Source organism: Mirounga angustirostris, unplaced genomic scaffold, assembly GCF_029215605.1.
Source record: "Mirounga angustirostris isolate CCGP_5_RB_7025 unplaced genomic scaffold, mMirAng1.0.hap1 SCAF_10, whole genome shotgun sequence".
NCBI classification, from domain to species: Eukaryota; Metazoa; Chordata; class Mammalia; order Carnivora; family Phocidae; genus Mirounga; species Mirounga angustirostris.
Window position 1 is genome coordinate 95,927,389 of NW_026991718.1, and position 17,266 is coordinate 95,944,654.

General features: G+C 45.1%; 2 protein-coding genes across 3 annotated transcripts in view; one reads left to right on the top strand and one right to left on the bottom strand.

The window, feature by feature from the left end:
- BFSP1 (beaded filament structural protein 1) overlaps positions 1-3,897 on the top strand; it is a 38,443-nt gene extending 34,546 nt beyond the window's left edge. Inside the window, exons 7-8 of the mRNA XM_045883813.3 lie at positions 527-612; positions 2,779-3,897. Coding sequence (XP_045739769.1) covers positions 527-612; positions 2,779-3,737 — 1,045 coding nt within the window. The 3' untranslated portion in view covers positions 3,738-3,897. The remainder of the gene's footprint in view (positions 1-526; positions 613-2,778) is intronic.
- Positions 3,898-12,011: 8,114 nt separating this feature from the next.
- PCSK2 (proprotein convertase subtilisin/kexin type 2) overlaps positions 12,012-17,266 on the bottom strand; it is a 285,368-nt gene continuing 280,113 nt past the window's right edge. Inside the window, exon 12 of one of the 2 annotated variants that reach the window (XM_045883814.1) lies at positions 12,012-14,959. In XM_045883814.1, coding sequence (XP_045739770.1) covers positions 14,473-14,959 — 487 coding nt within the window. In that variant the 3' untranslated portion in view covers positions 12,012-14,472. The remainder of the gene's footprint in view (positions 14,960-17,266) is intronic. The other variant, XM_045883815.1, reaches the window with a different exon arrangement.

The window sequence follows — 17,266 nt, forward strand, 5'->3', positions numbered from 1 at the left end:
TTGTTCATAAGTTCCAATTTTGTTCTAATTTCAAGTTGATAGAAATGTTGTAAGCATAGAACACCGAACCCCTGAGCACTGTTTTCTTAGACTCACCACTGTTCCAATTTTATCTCCATTGCTTTATCAATTTTTTTCTCTCTTTATATAATGCATATTATTTTTTTAAAAAGAGTTGGAGATATCATATCCTGGTTGCCCTAAATACTTCACCCTGGGCTGGCTACTCTTTTATTAAAAAAACAAAAACAAAAACTCTGTTCAACAGAGAAATGGCATTTTTAGATTATAAGTAATTCCCATTTTACAATTCTCTATATGTGTGTTTCATAGTTTATGACTTAAGCTCAAAGAATCCTTCCCATCCTCATCTAGTGTGTAAGTATATGTGTGGTTCACGAATAGTCTGATCTAGAGAAAGATTTCCTCATTTTTGCTCACATTAGAGAGTCACTCTTACCCCGATTATCTGTTTGGTTTGATGAATTAAAGATGGTGACCATCGTCTTTCTGGTTCTTTCTCCAGGCTGAACTCTGCCTTCATTGAAACTCCTGTCACCCTGTTCACCCCAAGCTATGGAACCTCTCTCAGTTCTCAGCTTGGTGGGAAAGGTAATGCTCCTCAACCCTGGCTTCTGCTGTTTTCCATCATGGAAAAGCAGGAAAGAAAATCAAACAGCTTTCTTCCTGAACTTAGCATTCATGCTTCCTTCTGATCCATCTGGAAATTTAATGTTTTATTTGAGGTCTTCTCTCCATCTCTGATGCGCTCCCACAGGTGCTGAGTGACTGAGCCAGAAAGTTGACAAGGAGAAAAATCAGATGGGGGGATGGACCACCTTGGGAATGGCATCCTCAGACTTGAAGCATTTCACTGGGGAGAAAGTATAATTCAGTGTTCGCTTCAGCAAATGAAATGAGCTCTGCTGTGCAAAAATGCTTAATCCAGTGTCTGGGGCAGAGTAGATGCTCAATTACTACTCATTTCTCTTCCATTCAACCCCGAGCAGAACTAGCTTGGTTGGCAAGCATGGCTTCTGTCGTCAACGTTTGGTCCTCTGGGGATGGTCTCATGCACTTGTGAGATGTTACCTCACAGCGAAATCTCCCCACTGCTGAACAAACACAGTGTTTCGGGAGAAGAGAAGATGGTGCTATTGATTGCTCATACCTATAATGCCTTCAAATCCAGGTCCCTCAGAAAGCTCAGAGGGGTTTGTAGAAATTGGGTTTCCGTGTTAGAATGTGTTGGAAAGGGCAGCCGTCCCCGGGCTGGGTCTAGAAGCATGCAGCCACACTCAGGGCCCTGTACGCACACTTGGCTTAGTGCTCCACTGTCCCTGTCTTGAAATTCTTAATGATTTTGAACAGGGACCCTGCCTTTTCCTCTTGCGCTGGGCCCTGAAATTCCATAGCAGTTCCTGCAGGCACCCCCTGTCCCCATACCCGCCCTCAGCAGGCTTCTTTGACATGTCTCTTCCTCCCTTATGGCTTCACGGCTCATTTCTGCCATTCCCTGTTCACTCAGCGCTCTGAGTCACCCCATGCTGGATGCCTTTGCTTTGTCTGTCAGTCCTCTGGTTAATGGAGGTAGGGTATGGAGAAGACCTTTGAGATGAAAAAGTTAAAAAAAAAATCAGCATGCAGGTTAGGTTGAAAAGCCTCATGGATGAGGTGAGGTGAGATTGTGTATGCTTTCTTGAACGTTCCATTTTTCCTTTTGGCTAGTCTGAAGAAATGAAGATGGCCTTGGGAACAGGGGATTCCTGTTCTTTTCTTCCTTCCTTCCTTCCTTCCTTCCTTCCTTCCTTCCTTCCTTCCTTCCTTTCTTTTTCTTCCTTTCTTTCTTTCTTTCTCTTTCTTTCTTTCTTTTCTTTCTTCTTTCTTTCTTTCTTTCTTTCTTTCTTTCTTTCTTTCTTTCTTTCTTTCTTTCTTTCTTTCTTTCTTTCTTTCTTTCCTCTCTCTCATTCTCTCTCTCTCTTTCTTTCTTTCTAAGATTTATTTTAGAAAGAGAGAGAAGGAGGGAGGGGACAGGCAGAGAGAGAGAGAATTCTCAAGCCAACTCCGTGGTGAGTGCTGAGCCTGATGCAAGGCTTGATCCCATGACCCTGAGATCATTACCTGAGCCGAAACCAAGAGCCGGTTGCTTAACCGACTGAGCCACCCAGGTGGCCCAAGATTCCTGTTATTTCTGAATTTAATAGTTGCCTCCTCTTTTGCCCAGGAGGAAGGGGATGCCGCTCGAGGGGTATTTGTATTTATTTAGCTTGCAATGCATATGGAGCAAGGGAGATCAATTTGATTCCCGTGCCCGAAGCCATTCAGAACACACTGGATACCCAGGCAGCTCTGCTGTCTTTCCTTTGGAAAAGTCCACGGCGAGGACGACTCTGTATAATGAGTTCCACTGACTAGTATTTGTCATGGCTGGGGTGGGGACACCAAGTGTTATTGCTGTAGAACGTTTCAGTAAGTTGTACCCAGTGTGATGGGAACTGTGAGAGTCCATACAGGCAGCACCTTCCCTTCCCTTTCCAAGCCCAGAGGGGTCAAGCAACCTGTCCAAAGTCACACAGCTGGTCACAGAGGTGGGACCTTAAGTGGGTCATGGATGCTATGGGTCAGATCCAGGCATCTTGCCCTGTGTATGGTAAGCTCTACCCAGTGCTAGGCATTGGTCTCCAAGGCAGCCTATTTTTCAACAAATACGTTTTTTCCCTCTTTCATTGACAAACTTGACTTATGCTCCCTCCCTGCCTCCCCCCCCCTTTTTTTTAGATCTCACTAGGGCTGTGCAGGATATAACAACAGCAAAACCAAGACAAAAAGGTCTCCCCAAGAACATTCCAAGGAAAAAGGAGATCATAGCTAAAGACAAAGCTGATGGAAGTCTGGAAGACATATCCCTGCAAGGTCCAGAAGACACAAAGCCGGTGCAGGTGGTTCCTAAAGAAGAAGGCGAGTCTAAGCTTGAATTACAAGGTGATGAAGCTAGTCCCCCAACCCCAGAAGTGGCTCCAGAGGACGTGCCAGATGGAGGGAAGATAAGCAAAGCCTTTGGGAAACTCTTCAAGAAGGTCAAGGATAAAGTGAAAAGCCCCAAAGAACCCGAGCCCCCAGCTGACCTTTTCACCAAAGGGCGGTACGTGCTGGTCTCCGGGGATGCCAGTTATGTGGACCCTGGGTTCTATTCATCCTCCATCCCAGCCAAAGGTGGAGTGGTTATTTCCATTGAGGATGACTCTCTGCATCGTGACAGCCCTGCGGAGCCCTCTCCTGAGCAGCCCGGGCCCCCGCTAGAGAACGGACAGGGCGATCTTCAGGGTAAAGAAGGTGAACACCCACCCGACCAGCATGCTGCTGACAAGGAGAACGAGATTAGTGCCAAAGGATTGAAAGGGCCTGGGGAGAAAGAGGAGGACCAGAAGGAGGATGAGGCGTCCAGGAAGCCCTGTCCCGTGGTCCCACCTGGTCCGGAGAGACCACCATCTCCACCCCAGTCTCAAAGGGCTGGAGTCGGTCCGGGTGGATTGGAGAGGCATGGGGCAAGGAGTAGCAGCTCGCAGGAGAGAAGCCCCCCCAGGACTTTGGCATATGAGAAGGTGGAAGTGATGGAGTCCATTGAGAAGATAACAACTGAGAGCATTCAGACATATGAGGAAACAGCTGTCCTTGTGGAGACCGTGATTGGGAAGACGAAGGCAAACAAGAAGAAATTGGGAGAGAAGAGCTCTTAACACTCCTGGGCTTAATGGGAGACAATGTCTTTGGGGCCACTGTAGGGGAAGTGCTTTGATATTTTAGAACACAGGATAAAAGAGTGAGGGTTCCTTGTTTGGATTAGACCCTTCTGACATTGCCAATGAAGCCTTAATTAAAAAGTTTTCTTTGCTCGCACACCCTTTGTCTAATTAACAGGGGCCTTGGGAGTGTAGGTGGGTCAGCCATGCTCAGGACAGGGATGCCGTGTTCAAGGGACCATCAAACCCTGCTCCTTTAAGGAAAGAGGCTTTTCATCCTGAGTCACTGAGAGATGCATTAGAGAGTCAGGGAGTGTCTGGACTTCACACAGAAGCATGCTTATTGATGCACTGGTGGCTTTTTATTGCATTTCAAGCCACAAACACATGCTCAGGTGCATGAGTGTTTCGTTGGAGGAACATGATGAAAGGCATCTTAGTTCAGGTTTGCCAAGGAGCTGATCCTGAAGCAAGGATTCGAATATAGTTTCTTTGGGGTGTGATCCCAGGAAGCGCCAGGAGGGGAGTGCAAGAGGGAGATGGGGACGGCAAGGCAGCCTATAAGACGTGAGCGCTACCAGATCAGTTAGTGCTGTGGGCATGTGGAGCTCAGTCACCCCGAGGGACCCTGGGAGATGGAGTAGAACACACGCCTCAGAGTTGGTGAGGGAGCTGGACTCTCTCTCCTTCCACCAACTCCTGTCAGCCGGGGGGGGGGGGCTGCTCCCAGGGCACTAACTTTGGGGGCCGAGAAAACCCACAGGCACAGAAGTGTGGGTGCAGGCGTTCGGATCTCCGGCATGGAAATACTTGGCAATGGTAAAGGACCGTGAGGATCGAAGGGGGCAGCAGCACCAGCTGCCCCAGCCTATGTCTCCAGTGTCCTTGTGTCTGAGTTACTGAAAATGTTCTAGCTCAGAAATTGCGATCCTAGGTCAGGTTTCAAAAAGCAGAACCAAATGTCACTGCGTAGTTCCTTGTGGAGGAGCTACTTAATTGATGAGTCCAACCAGTGTTTATGGAGCTGCGCTGATAAGGGGAGATTTCTCAGGTTTATCAGTGCTCTCAATGACTGTAATTTATACCATAATATACATGTGTTTACACACTCTCTTGCGCACATATGCACACAGACATGCACATGAGCATTCAGGTACTTACTGTGTCACATCCTAGGAAACAAATTACTTCAAACTACAATTTTTTTTTAAAGATTTTATTTATTTGAGAGAGAGCGAGAGCAAGAGAGAGCACAAGTAGTGGGGTAGGGCAGAGGCAGAGGGAGAAGCAGACTCCCCACTGAGCAGGGAGCCCGGATGTGATGCAGAGCTCCATCCCAGGACCCTGGGATCATGACCTGAGCTGAAGACAGATGCCTAACCATCTGAGCCACCCAGGCTCCCACAAACTACAATCTTTACAAAAACTTCTGTGTTGCCTCCAGGCATCTGTTTTTCTACTAACAGTCCCCCATTTCTTTTTGTTTGTTTGTTTTTTTTTTTTTTTTACTTATACCAGTTGAGAAACTGCTCCTTCCCTGTGTAGATGCTCATAAGGGCACTGATTAAATGTGCTTAAATGGATTATTGCATCTGCCTAAACAAAAGTATCTGGCAAGACAGTGACACATTATTCAAGAAAATTGATGGTGTTGTAAATTATATGCTATTATTTTTTTGTTATGAATAATAGAAAGAATACTAAATATTACCTTATCTATTTAGAGCATTAAAAAATCTTGTTCTGAATTCATTTGAGGTTTTGACTTCAAGAAAGAAATACGCTTTTGTTGTTCTTTCTAAAAGATGAATGGAGGACCCACTCCATTGCACACTTTTGAAATATTTATAATTTAAAAGCTTAAGAGAGAATGATGGAAACCATTAGCTGGAGCCCAGAATGTACTAGGAATTTGGATCAGGGTGTGTATTATATTTAACATCACAACCACTGAAGATCTTATCTCTTCACCATTAAGTCTTTTTATTGTGTGGACTGTATGTTCAGTTCATATTTTAAAAGGCAGGGTCATCTTTTTGGAAAGAAAGTTTATTTTTATATTATATTTAATCTATCATCAGAAATGGATTGGGGCCTTTCTGTGTCATGCATGGTTCTGGGCACTAAGGAGACAGCAGAGAAAATCAGATGTGGTTCTGCTCTCACAGACAGTTGTTTTGGCATGGGGAGGAAGGAAATGCACAAATGAGCAGATAACTAAATAAGAGCATTGGAGAGACAATACTAGGAAGGGAACCAATAGGGTGATGTGTAAGAATGACCAGGGGTCTACTTTGGATTGGATGGCCAAGCAAAGATCCCATAAATGAGGTGACATGTGATCTGAATGGCAAGATGGGCTAATCATGTGCAGAGCTGAGGGAAGAGCATTTCAGGCAGAGGAACTGCAGGTGCAAAGGCCCTGGGGCAGGAATGGACTTAACCTGTTCAAGGAGGAGAAATAAAAGGGACTGTGGATGGACAATGGAGGAGATGAGGTCCAGGAGGGAGGCAGGAACCAAGAAAACACCATTTCCTGGCTGCCTCACCTCAGCCTCAAGCCGAGTTCACTGTGTGAAATGTGGGGTGCCTGCAATGGACATTTTGGGGTCTAGCTGGGCTAGTTGTCCCTGGTCCCCCAGAACCCCGCTTGCCCTTTTCTTACCTGCTTCTCTCCACTTTCCCTGCTTGGTTCTGTTTCCCCAGGGAGCTGCAGAATGGAGTCATTTTCTAGCTTTCCCCTCTCTCTGAGGTCTCTGGAAACAAGCACTTTAGTTTTATAAAAAATATTTCTTGTCAGTAAACATGGGGGTTCAGAGCAGGCCTCCCTGTAGCATCGATGACAAAAAGAACACCAGAGCTCTGACAAGCCCCAAGGTACCTAAGTGCCAGCGCTGCAGGTGACCGGTCCGAACCGTGAGTCTGGTCCGAACTGTTGCACCAGAGAGTCCTAGCCTCCTTTTCTATGACTCAGCCTCAAGTCCAGGACTGAGAGTCTCCCGAAGCTGCCAACCCCCCTAAAGAAGCTGAATCCCAGCTGCCCACCCCTCCCGTCACCAAGCATTTGAGTCGGTGACCAGTAACTGCTGTCATGTGAGCTGCCCTGGGTGCTGATCCCCCAGATCCTCTGACCCTTGCTGTTCTGGTTCACGCCTACTTCCCCAGGCTTCTCACGCCAAGCACATGCGAGTCTGGCTTAGGGGCTCCTGTGGTCATAGGAATGTGCTCAGTCTACACGCCTGGCATGTTGGGAGCACTGTGGCGTTCATGCTCCTGGGAGCAGCCCTCAACCAGATGGACAAGACCTGGAGCATAAATACCCCAGCTCTCTCCCCCCTCCATTGGGATAACTTTGAGGTGTTCTACACTCTCCCCACTGAGCTCCAGAGACCCCCAAAGAAACTCACCCACCCATATGCCCCGAATCAGTCTCCTTCCATCCCTGTCTTACTTCCCTGCTCCCTGTATATAGATGCTCCTTTCCAATAAACGACTTGACCTTGTTTCAGACTCAGCTTTTGGGAGGACCCAACCTAAGACAGCTGCTTGGTTGGCATGTGCCCAGCAACAACCCCCACTCCTCAGGTGGCAGTCCCAACTTTGTATTGAGGAGCTGCTCCTCCTACACTGGATACAGCCTTGATCAGACTGTGAAGACATCCTGCCTTTCTCTGGCTGTGGGGTGGGCAAGTGTCTCAAAACAGACCCACTGCTGGAATTGGAAATCTGAGCCCAATAGAACCGAGGCTGGAAATGCTGGAGCTGGCCGATGATGGGGGAGTTCTGATAAGTTCCCCACTTGTTTCCTCTGTCTCTCTCTCCCTAGGGTTGCTCCTATCTCTATCCCTTTTCTAGGCTCCTTTAGGCTGGTTCTTCAGACTTTCCTTGAGTTCTGAGAGCTACTCCACATGCTTTGGACATGCCGCTTATTTGTTTCCATTAGTTAGAGTTGGTTTCTGTTGCTTACAACCCCAGAGATCCCAAAGCAGACCCTACGCAGGGTCCTGGCTGCAGGTGGTTTATTAGCGCTGTGATCACAAGAGCACAGAGTGCTATTAGGAAGCACCTGTCTTTTAGCTACAAGCCTGCCTCCCCACACTCCGGGGCCAGGGCTGGACCCTGCGCCCCTGTCCCCGCTTTGCCAGTGTCTCCCTGGGAGTGGAAGAGCGAAAGGCTGGAGGAGGGGAAAGGGACCTGCTCCTTCTTGTTTGTCCTCATCCCCCCAGGCAGCAGCCATTCCTTTCCGTGGCAGCTGCTGTAGCCAGTTCTCAACTTTTCCAAAATTTGCAGAGCCAGCCTCATCACAGTCTCCCCAGAGATGCCTGCACCGAGCAGTTGACACCCCTCTTCAGAGGTCTGGGCTTTCCAGGCCATCCACCTGCACACACACACCAGCTCTGGGCATGCAGGAGAGTCGGGCGGGTGGTGCCCCCTCCCAGGGACCCCACCATGGTCTTAGAGAGCTGCCTTCCCCTTCACAGTGAGCCCCAGACTTGCATGTGTTAGACTGCTTGGTCTGTGTTCTTTAGTGGTCTCTTTTGCCTTTCTGATTAAGTAGATAATACTTCTTCATACTCACTTTATGGTGCTTATGTCACTCTTTCCTGTTAACATCACGGGTAGGATTCCTGTCTTCGGACTGGTGTAGGAGAGGGTGTGAGGCTGGGAAGGGAGGCACCAACACCGGCTGCATCAATCCACCAGCCACTGCTGTGGGCATCTGGGGCTCCGTCCCACTGGGGACCCCGGAAGAGACCAGGTAGAAAATCTTCAAATTGTCTCAAGAGGAGGCAGGAAGCTGGGATATCTGTGCACCAGCTCCCATCATTCCTCAGATAAGGGCCCAGCCCTGGGGCCTTGAATCCCTGACACTTCTGCCTGTTGCACAGTAAGTCTGGTGCTTCTCTGCAGTCAGAGAACACCCCCAGCAGAGAGAGCATCCTCGGCATGTGTGGAAGCTGTCTACAGGTGACCTCCGAGCCAGGCCAAGGAGATAGATTGGTAAGCGTTTTCTACAAAGGGCGAGATTATAGGCTGTACAGCCTCAATTATAACTACTCAACCCTGCTGCTTTAGCATGAAAACATGCTAAAATACAGAACGAAAGCCAACAGGCATGACAGTTTGCAATACAAGTGTATTTATAAAAGCAGGCAGAAGGCTGGATTGGGTTCCTGTACTGTAGTTTGCTGACCCCCGACGTAGGGCATGCTCCAACAGGGTCTATTATAAAATGAATTTACATATCAGAAGACACTTCTGACCTGGCATCTCTACTTGTTTCTTCCTTCTCCTTTCATGTTGGAAAGTTCCATTTAGGTCTTTCCTTGACTTCAAGCTTATAAGAAAAGATCTCCAAGCAGCCATTATAATCTAGTTTTCCTGCAATTTTTGTACCATAGATTTGTAGTTGGGGTGTTGTTGGTGAACAAAGTCATCTCAAACCTCATAACATTTGGCACATTGATGATAAAGGACGTCATTCTTGTACCTTGATTAGTACCAATGCTTGACTTCGATTTCTCATGCTTGGATGAAAGCAAACAACTGCCATAAAAAAGCCACACTGACTTATGTTTTATTCAAACAAACAGGGCTTTTGAGTTGAGATGTATGTTCTCCCATGAGATACATCCCCGGTCAATAACTCTGCTGTGCTGGTATCCTCACTAGTCACACCCACCCCTTCACCTGCTTGGTTGGCATGTGCCAACCTTGCATCCTTGTGATCAGGAGCTTCCTAGCTGGCTTATCTGTCACCCGTGGTTAGTCAGCAACTCCAGAGAAAAAACAAAGCAAGTTGCAGACTCTGCCTTCTGTCCAGCTTGGAGTAGCCAATGGCGGATCCTCTTGGGTGCAAAGGGACGTCTTTGAAGGCACTGTGAGATGGGTCACCCACACTAGTATGGTGAGGGCAAGTTGGTCTGAACCCTCCATGGTGGAAATCAGTGTCAGTTAACATCCAACCAAAGGAATTCACAGACTCATTTGGCTGTTGGGGCATCTTAAACTCGTGGTCTGAGATTTCCAATCACCCCCACACTACCCCAAACCAAGTAGGGCTGAACATGAAGAATTTAGTAATACAAAGTCTTCATCTCTTTGGGCCAAGTGCATTTCTCACCCTCATTTCATTGTATCCCCAGGTTCAAAACAGTGAGACTCTTCTAAGAGAAAAATGAAGCTGGCAGGCTAGCTTGGAGAATTTGCTTCAGGTTAAACTTTGATTCCTGGTCCCTTATGAATCCACAAGCAAATTCAACTGGAGTTTTTTGAACCCAAGGAAAGGGTCTCTTGACAACTAAATACATAAGAGACTAGTGGGAAAACTCAAGAACTACTTAATTTGCAATGCAAAGAGGGGATCTTTTCTCCTAGAGATCCAGGTATTGGTATCCCTTGTGCTGGTTATCTCCTCTCCTTGGTGTTAATGTCTTTGGGAAGCCAAATAAGGCTCAGGAAGCTGTGGGTGGGCATGGAATCTGACCATTGGCAGGTGGGTGGTGTTGACTGGGGGTGGCTTCTCATGCACTGGGCTCTGTCCTCAATGGACTTCAGCTCTTCGGAGACTGGAATTCCCCTTTATATCAAGCTGTTGTGTTTCCTTACCCTTAACACCTCCAGATCCCTCTGCCAACTCTTGTTCCCCTGATCTCCATTATCCTAAGCTCCCACATGCTGAGTGTTGGCCCCTCTCCCCACCTTTTCTGTTGACTCATTCCTTCTTTGGAGACAGAGAGCCATCCAGCTGGCTGCAGCCAAATCATCTTCCTTGGTCCAGGACACAGTGTGTGCTGATGTTATTTCAAACTCTCAGAGTTTTTAGAACCCCTTATTCTCTCTCACAACCACTGTCTTTAATCTTGGCATTTTGATTTTTAGAAATTTCTAATTTAGAAATTTCTCTGGCTATGAGAGCATCAATTCCCCAATTAAACATTTCCCTCTCTAAATCTAAAATGCTGAGCTATGTTTCCCAAAGGTTTTGTAGTATGTGGGTTTCAGTCCAACCAATGAAAGGCACTGATCACATGATGTAATGTATGGTAATTAACATAACATAATAATAATAAAAAAAGAATAATCAGTTTTAATTTAATCTTTTGGAAGTCAATTTTTGAGCTTAAATATAGAAAAGCAGCATCTCAGTTTGTCACAGCCTCAGACTTTGGACCTTATACCTTCACTGTCTGTTTTTGGTCATAGCCTCTCTTAAGATTTTACTAATTGGGTTTGATAAATATTAGATCATGGGACAAAATTAAACATTGTTTTTACAATGAACCATGGTAAATACAATACATTAGTATTTTATTAATAACTATTAAGATTGCTAGACTAGCGTGGTCCCATGGGTGACAGCTAGTTTGTAATACTATTCACGGTATTATCCATGAAGAGAGGTGGCCATGTAAATCAGTACTTAATATATTTTAAGAGAATGTTAAGCTCTCTGCGATGCTCATCAAGTATTCCATTAGATGTCCTACATTTTCCAGCTGCCATGCATTTAGGAAGGGTCACTGACCGGTACTGGCCAATGCAGAGTAGCTCAAATGACATGTGTGTCTCCTTCAGGCTGAACATAAGGAGTGGATGAGAGACTTCTGTGGGTTCTCTTCTGTGTGGTGACTTAGTAATCTTGTGTTATGATTACAAACCACAAGACTGAAGATCAAAGCAGCCTGAATCCCTGAGTCTGTGGCCTCGGGGAGTCTCCTGAACCCTCAGAGGAATTCATGTGAATGGTAAGTAAACCTTTGCTGTGTAAAGCCACTGAAATTTGGGGGCTCTTTGTTACTACAGCATAACTCAGTCTAGCTTGATGAATACATTCTAGAAGAGCCTTTCTAAAAGATTTTTGACCACGACCAACAGTAAGAAATATTTACCTTGTGAGCCAATACACACCCATGCGCACACACACATTCTCGTTTTCTACACACACACACACACACACAGAACAAATATTTCAAGAAACAATACTCACTAATATGCATGATCTATTCTATTCCAGTTTCGTTTCGTTTCCATTCTGTTTTATTCTATTTCAAAATGTTAGTCTTTTTTTTTACAACTTGTTAATGGCATATAACTTGAGTTTGAAAAATGCTGCTGTAGATCATAATTTGTATGTGATTTATCTGCTAATTAAAAATCAGGCAAATTTATGAAAGCAGGCTTTTTAGATCTCTTTTTGGCAACTTTTTATTATCTGCTCTTAGAATGGATGAAAGTGTTTTTATGTAATATATATCACATTCCACATAGTTTCTGGAAGGTAATGTTTTATTGTTGAGTCTCCTAATTTACAACATGTCTTTTTAAATTTACTTATAAAATGTTGTCACAGGGTGTAACAATGTTAACTTGATTAATTCACTTATTTTCATTTTTTAAAATAAATGATTATAAATAACTGTCTCTTGCATTAGGATCATCGTAAAAACCTCACTAGCTAGACATATTTTTGTGTTACTACTTGTGCAAAAAATGAAATAGAGACCAAATATTTTTATATAGCACTATATATATTTTTATATACTGTATACTCATATCAAAACTTGCCATTTCTATTAAGAAGCTGATAAGTTACTCTCTAATTTCATAAATTATACCACAGCTGTGAAAATATGGACAACTATTTTATATTTTTGCTGCTATATAAGACATTTAATGTTTATACAGAAAGCTGCAAAATTACAGAGGTGATGCAATGGGGATCAATGAACATTTTCACCTGAATTTCCACCGGCCTTTTTCTTCAGCCAGAATCATCTTGATATTCTCTGAATATTCTTTAAGAGATGAATATGGTGTCGGTTTCTTCAATAAATACACATACACACATTTTAGGTATATGTGTGTATATACATTTATACAAGTGTATATATATATACATACATACACACATGTATATAGTCTACATATGTATATATATCTCTGTGTGCACCTACACACATATGCACACATAATGTCCTTTGGTTTATTTTCAGACTGTTAATATGAAATGAATTTTTGATGGTTTCCATTAATTTTTTTCTTTAAATCTAAACTGGTTTAAAAAGACCTTTGCAACAGGTAATAAACTTCTTTTAAAAATCATAAATATTATTACATTTTAAAGCATTATATAGAGAAGGTCATACGGTGTTAGAGAAGACAGAAATTCATGCCAATATGGGGGGGTGGAGAAAAGAAAGAAAATGGGTTTTCCAGAGTTTTCTCTTAAAGTCGCCACCTTCAAGGAATGGAACTTAGTGCCCTTGTGTTGCTGGCTTTAAGGAAAGGAACTCTGAGCTTAGCTACACGCTCCCATGGGAAGGGAGAAATGCAGCCAGAAGTGGTTGACCAGTCTTGGGAATCAAATCAAACCAATAAAGGGGCCAATCCTTGGGGAGAAAAACAAAGCGATGATGGGTCCAATAAAAAGCATTTCCATTTGGTAATGAAATGGTGCTGTGTCTTTTGGGGTCGACAGGGGGAGGAGTGTGTCACCTTTGGGTTGCTTGTTAAACATCTTCACAGATTGTTTAGTTGTCAAGATGGTGACTGTGTGCTTTCCCTAGGGAGGTCTTCTCTTGCTTCCTTCAGCCTCATGTTGCTGGAGGATGGGTCAGCATTTCCCTCCTTTGGCAGAAGAAACTCCACACAAATGGGGGGTCCACATCTTCAAACACGCCCCCTTCACTCTTTACACACCTCTTCCAGAATGGAGGCCATTTCCCCAACACATCAAAGAATCACAACCATATGTTTTAGAAATCAAAGCCCAAGTATATGTGTGCCCAAAATACTCATCTCGCTTCTCACTTACATCAGATTCAGAAGCTTCAAAGTGATTTAGGAAGAGGAACGTTCCTGTGTTCTAAGCCCCTGAGCTATTCTTTCCTAGACATGTTGCCAAACTTGCCTCACCTTATTTCTTTTGGATAGCTATGTGAGGAACCCCAGAGAATTGGGGCTGGGATGAATTCTGTATGAACTGAGTTAATTTGGGCTTCTCTAGCAGATCCTACCATAACAGAACAGCAGCTGGTGAAAAGGACAGCCATGCTACTTAGGTTTCATATGGATCACGCTGGCTGAGTAGGACAAGTTATGCTGTTGGTGTCAGTGGTACGATTTCCAATGCTCATGCTTTTTGACTCTTTCTACCCCAGCCAGTGATTAGGGCTGTCATGGATGGCGTCTCTTGCATCACACCACCTTCATTTACGTCACTGAAAAATCTTGCTAAGTTCAAAACATTTTTCCCCAAAGGACTTACAGCATCTGTTGTGCTTTAGAGACTCAGAGCTCACCTTCTGTTATTATCTTTCTCTTTTTATGTAAAAGGTCCTCAATTGAGACCATGGATAAACGTTCTTGGAGTCACTGAGTGTGACTTTTTAAATGCCTTCTCTTCTCAGATATGAACAAAATGGAGGAGGAAGCTGTCCCAGTTTTGTTTGCTGGCTATCACCTATTTGAATGACACAAATAAAGAACTTTAGAGTCACAAATAGGACATAGGTTTTGGTGGGAACACTGTATTTGGGGCATGGAAGTAAAAAGATTGCGTCCATTGTGATGAAAAGAATCATTGACAGTGAGCGAAGCTTCAGATCAAGAAGTTGGAATAGCTTATGTGAGGGTGACAGTAATTGCTAGGTTCCTGACAGAGTGTGGCCCGAGGACAGAGAGGCAGAGATGGGGGATGGAGGGAGGTGGTCGAGGCCCGGCTGCCGCGCTAGTTCTTGTGCAGGATGCTTTTCAGGCTTCTCTCCACGGCTTCATCCAGCTCCTCTTCTAGCTCCTCCTTCTTGGACATGGCCAGCTTGGACTGGTAATCCCTTACAACCTGGTCGATGTAAGGGGCGCTCTGCGTGCCATGCAGCATCAGTGTCCACTCCTTCAGCACCCCCTTCTGGGGTGTGCTCCCGACAAACCCCAGCTCCAGGGTCCAGGTTCCTCGGGCATCTTCCCCCCAAGTGTGGGTGGTCATGAAAGGCCACTTGTCAAAGCCCACCTTGGAGTCGTCATCCCTTGGACGCCGGCTCAGCAAAATGGACTTGGTGCCCATCGGGGAAGTCATGTTGATGTTCAGGTCTCCTCTCCTGGTGGCATTGACTGTGATGACAGCTTGGACGTGCTCAAGGTAGCGGACGAAATTTTCTTTCCCCTCACACGCATCAGTGGTGAGGCTCAGCACCAGCTTTCCAGTGGATGGTATTTTCCTAAGGGCAAAGTGATGAGGAGATATGGTAAGGGATGGGCACACTATACTTAGGGTTTGGAGGCAGCTTCGGCTACCAGGAAGAGCAGGGGCTTAGGGGTTAATCAGACACACCAGCAGTGTGAGCCTGAGCACCTTACCTATGCCCCTTGCCTATACCTTCTGTGTGGAAGGGAAATGTAGTGGATGCTGCTCAAGCCCATCTCACTTCTTCCACGCCCCTTCCGGGTTCACCTGCAGCTGCAGCTTCCGTGTATTCTGACTGCTTCTCACCTCTGGGCTGCTCTCCTGGAGCTTTTCCCCACACCATGGGAGCCTGCTCAGCCGATGTGCAGGGCAGCCCCAAAGTGTCAGGGATTGAACCCCTCAGGGACCATCCCCTACCAGTGATTTGGATAGAAAGTGATAGATGAATATACCCTGGCATCCCTGTTCCTCAGTGGGACAACTCAATGTCCCCAGTGGGATTGAGCCTGTCGCCCACGGTGGCAACTTGCTCATCAATGCACTCCTGACTGGCTCTTTTCCTTCTCCCTGTCTCACATCTCCAGTCCTTACTGGCTTTTCCTGGGATCATCTTTCAAAAAATTGTCAGCACCCAAGTCTTACTTCTGGGTCTACTTTTGGGACAACCCAGGCTGAGACAGGAGCTCATAATACCTTTCTTTTGAAGTGCTAAGTATCTTGATAAATAGAAGTTGTTGTTATTGTGATTGTTATTACCATCATAGAAAAAGCTGAAATGGGGTTAATTAATCCTAGTGAAGGAGCATCCCTTGAAAGATCAGGGGAATTTGGAAGCCTCTTTGGTCACAGAGTTGGAGCCCCACGGAGGGTCAGCCTAAACATTCTTCAGCTGACTTTCCACACAACCAGTCTCCTTCCTGGATATGGCCTCCCTTGAAGGCAAGACGCTCAAAAGTTCTTGCATCAGAAACATCATAAAGTAAACTACATTAAACTGCACAGTGTGATGGAAAGACTCCAGACTTCGGGAATAAACCTATTTGGATTAGAATTCTCTTCTATGCTTATTGGTCAGGAGAGCTTGGACAAATTATTTAAATACTTTGAAGTCTCACTGTCATCATGGATGGGTTTTGTGAGATTAAATCAGACCACGTGTGAGAACATGGAGCACAGTGCCCGGATCATGGTACTGGCTCCCCTTCTGTGGGCTTTTCCCTGTGTGAGTTTCTTCCCTTGACACGATATTTTATTTTGGAGCATAAAATGGTGGGTGTTTTAAAACACACATCTTGTAGATCCCATCTATGAAAAGATGATCACACACCCAGCTCAGAGCCAAGCCTTGGTACTTCATGACCCTTGGAACCAAAGCCACAAACCTGGGAGGGCTTGTTGAAGCTTAACCTGTAGCTCATTGGTAAAGTCAACACTCTCCTGAGGAACTTTCAAAATATATGCTTTAATAGTTTCATGGAGTGCTGCTATTATAGGCACTCTGCATAGATGCTGATGCTGAATGATGCGTGAGATACCCACTGGCCATGGAGATCTGGTGGTGGTGGTGGAGGTGGGGTACCACGCTCTGGGGAAATCATCCAGTTTAGTGGAGAGCAAGCATGAGGCCAGGTCTGGTAGTCAGAGTATGCAAGGTTGCTAGCTAGATCTCTCAAAAAAAGATGCTATTTATTCACAACAGGGTCAGAAACATAACAGGTGAGCTGATATATGACCAACAATCATTTGGGCTCTAGCCCATAGGTAGAGAGCTATGTGGGTAGAATGAAGGTCCAGTTATGGGCAAAGCATTTGGAACTATCTGAGCTCCTTTTCCTTACCTGTACAATGGAGATATTAATCTTCCTACACTTAAGAATTGCTCTGCAGATAAAATATAGAAACACACTCATATACATCATATATTCACAAATATCTAGACCAGAGTTAGCCAACAGAACTTTCTGCAATGATGGAAATGTTCTATATCTGCACCGTCCAATACTGTAGTCACTGGCCACATGTGGCTATGGGGCATTTGAAACATGACAAGTGTAAGGAACTGAGTTTTTAATTAAATTTAATTTTAATAATTAATTTAAATTTAATTTTATTAAACAGCCATCTGTGGCTAGTTGCTTCTTTACTGGATAGCACAGATCTAAATTATTTGCCTATGTTCAGTTTGAACCTGATGCCACCACACCCACTCATTAGAAAATTTCCCAGGCCTCTGTTGTAAGCACATTCTGTTTTTGTCATGGCTCACGGGCTCTAGGAAAAGCAGCGGGGAAAACTGTGGATCCTGTTCTGCTGGTTTTCTGGCCACTTTGATGGAGGCTTC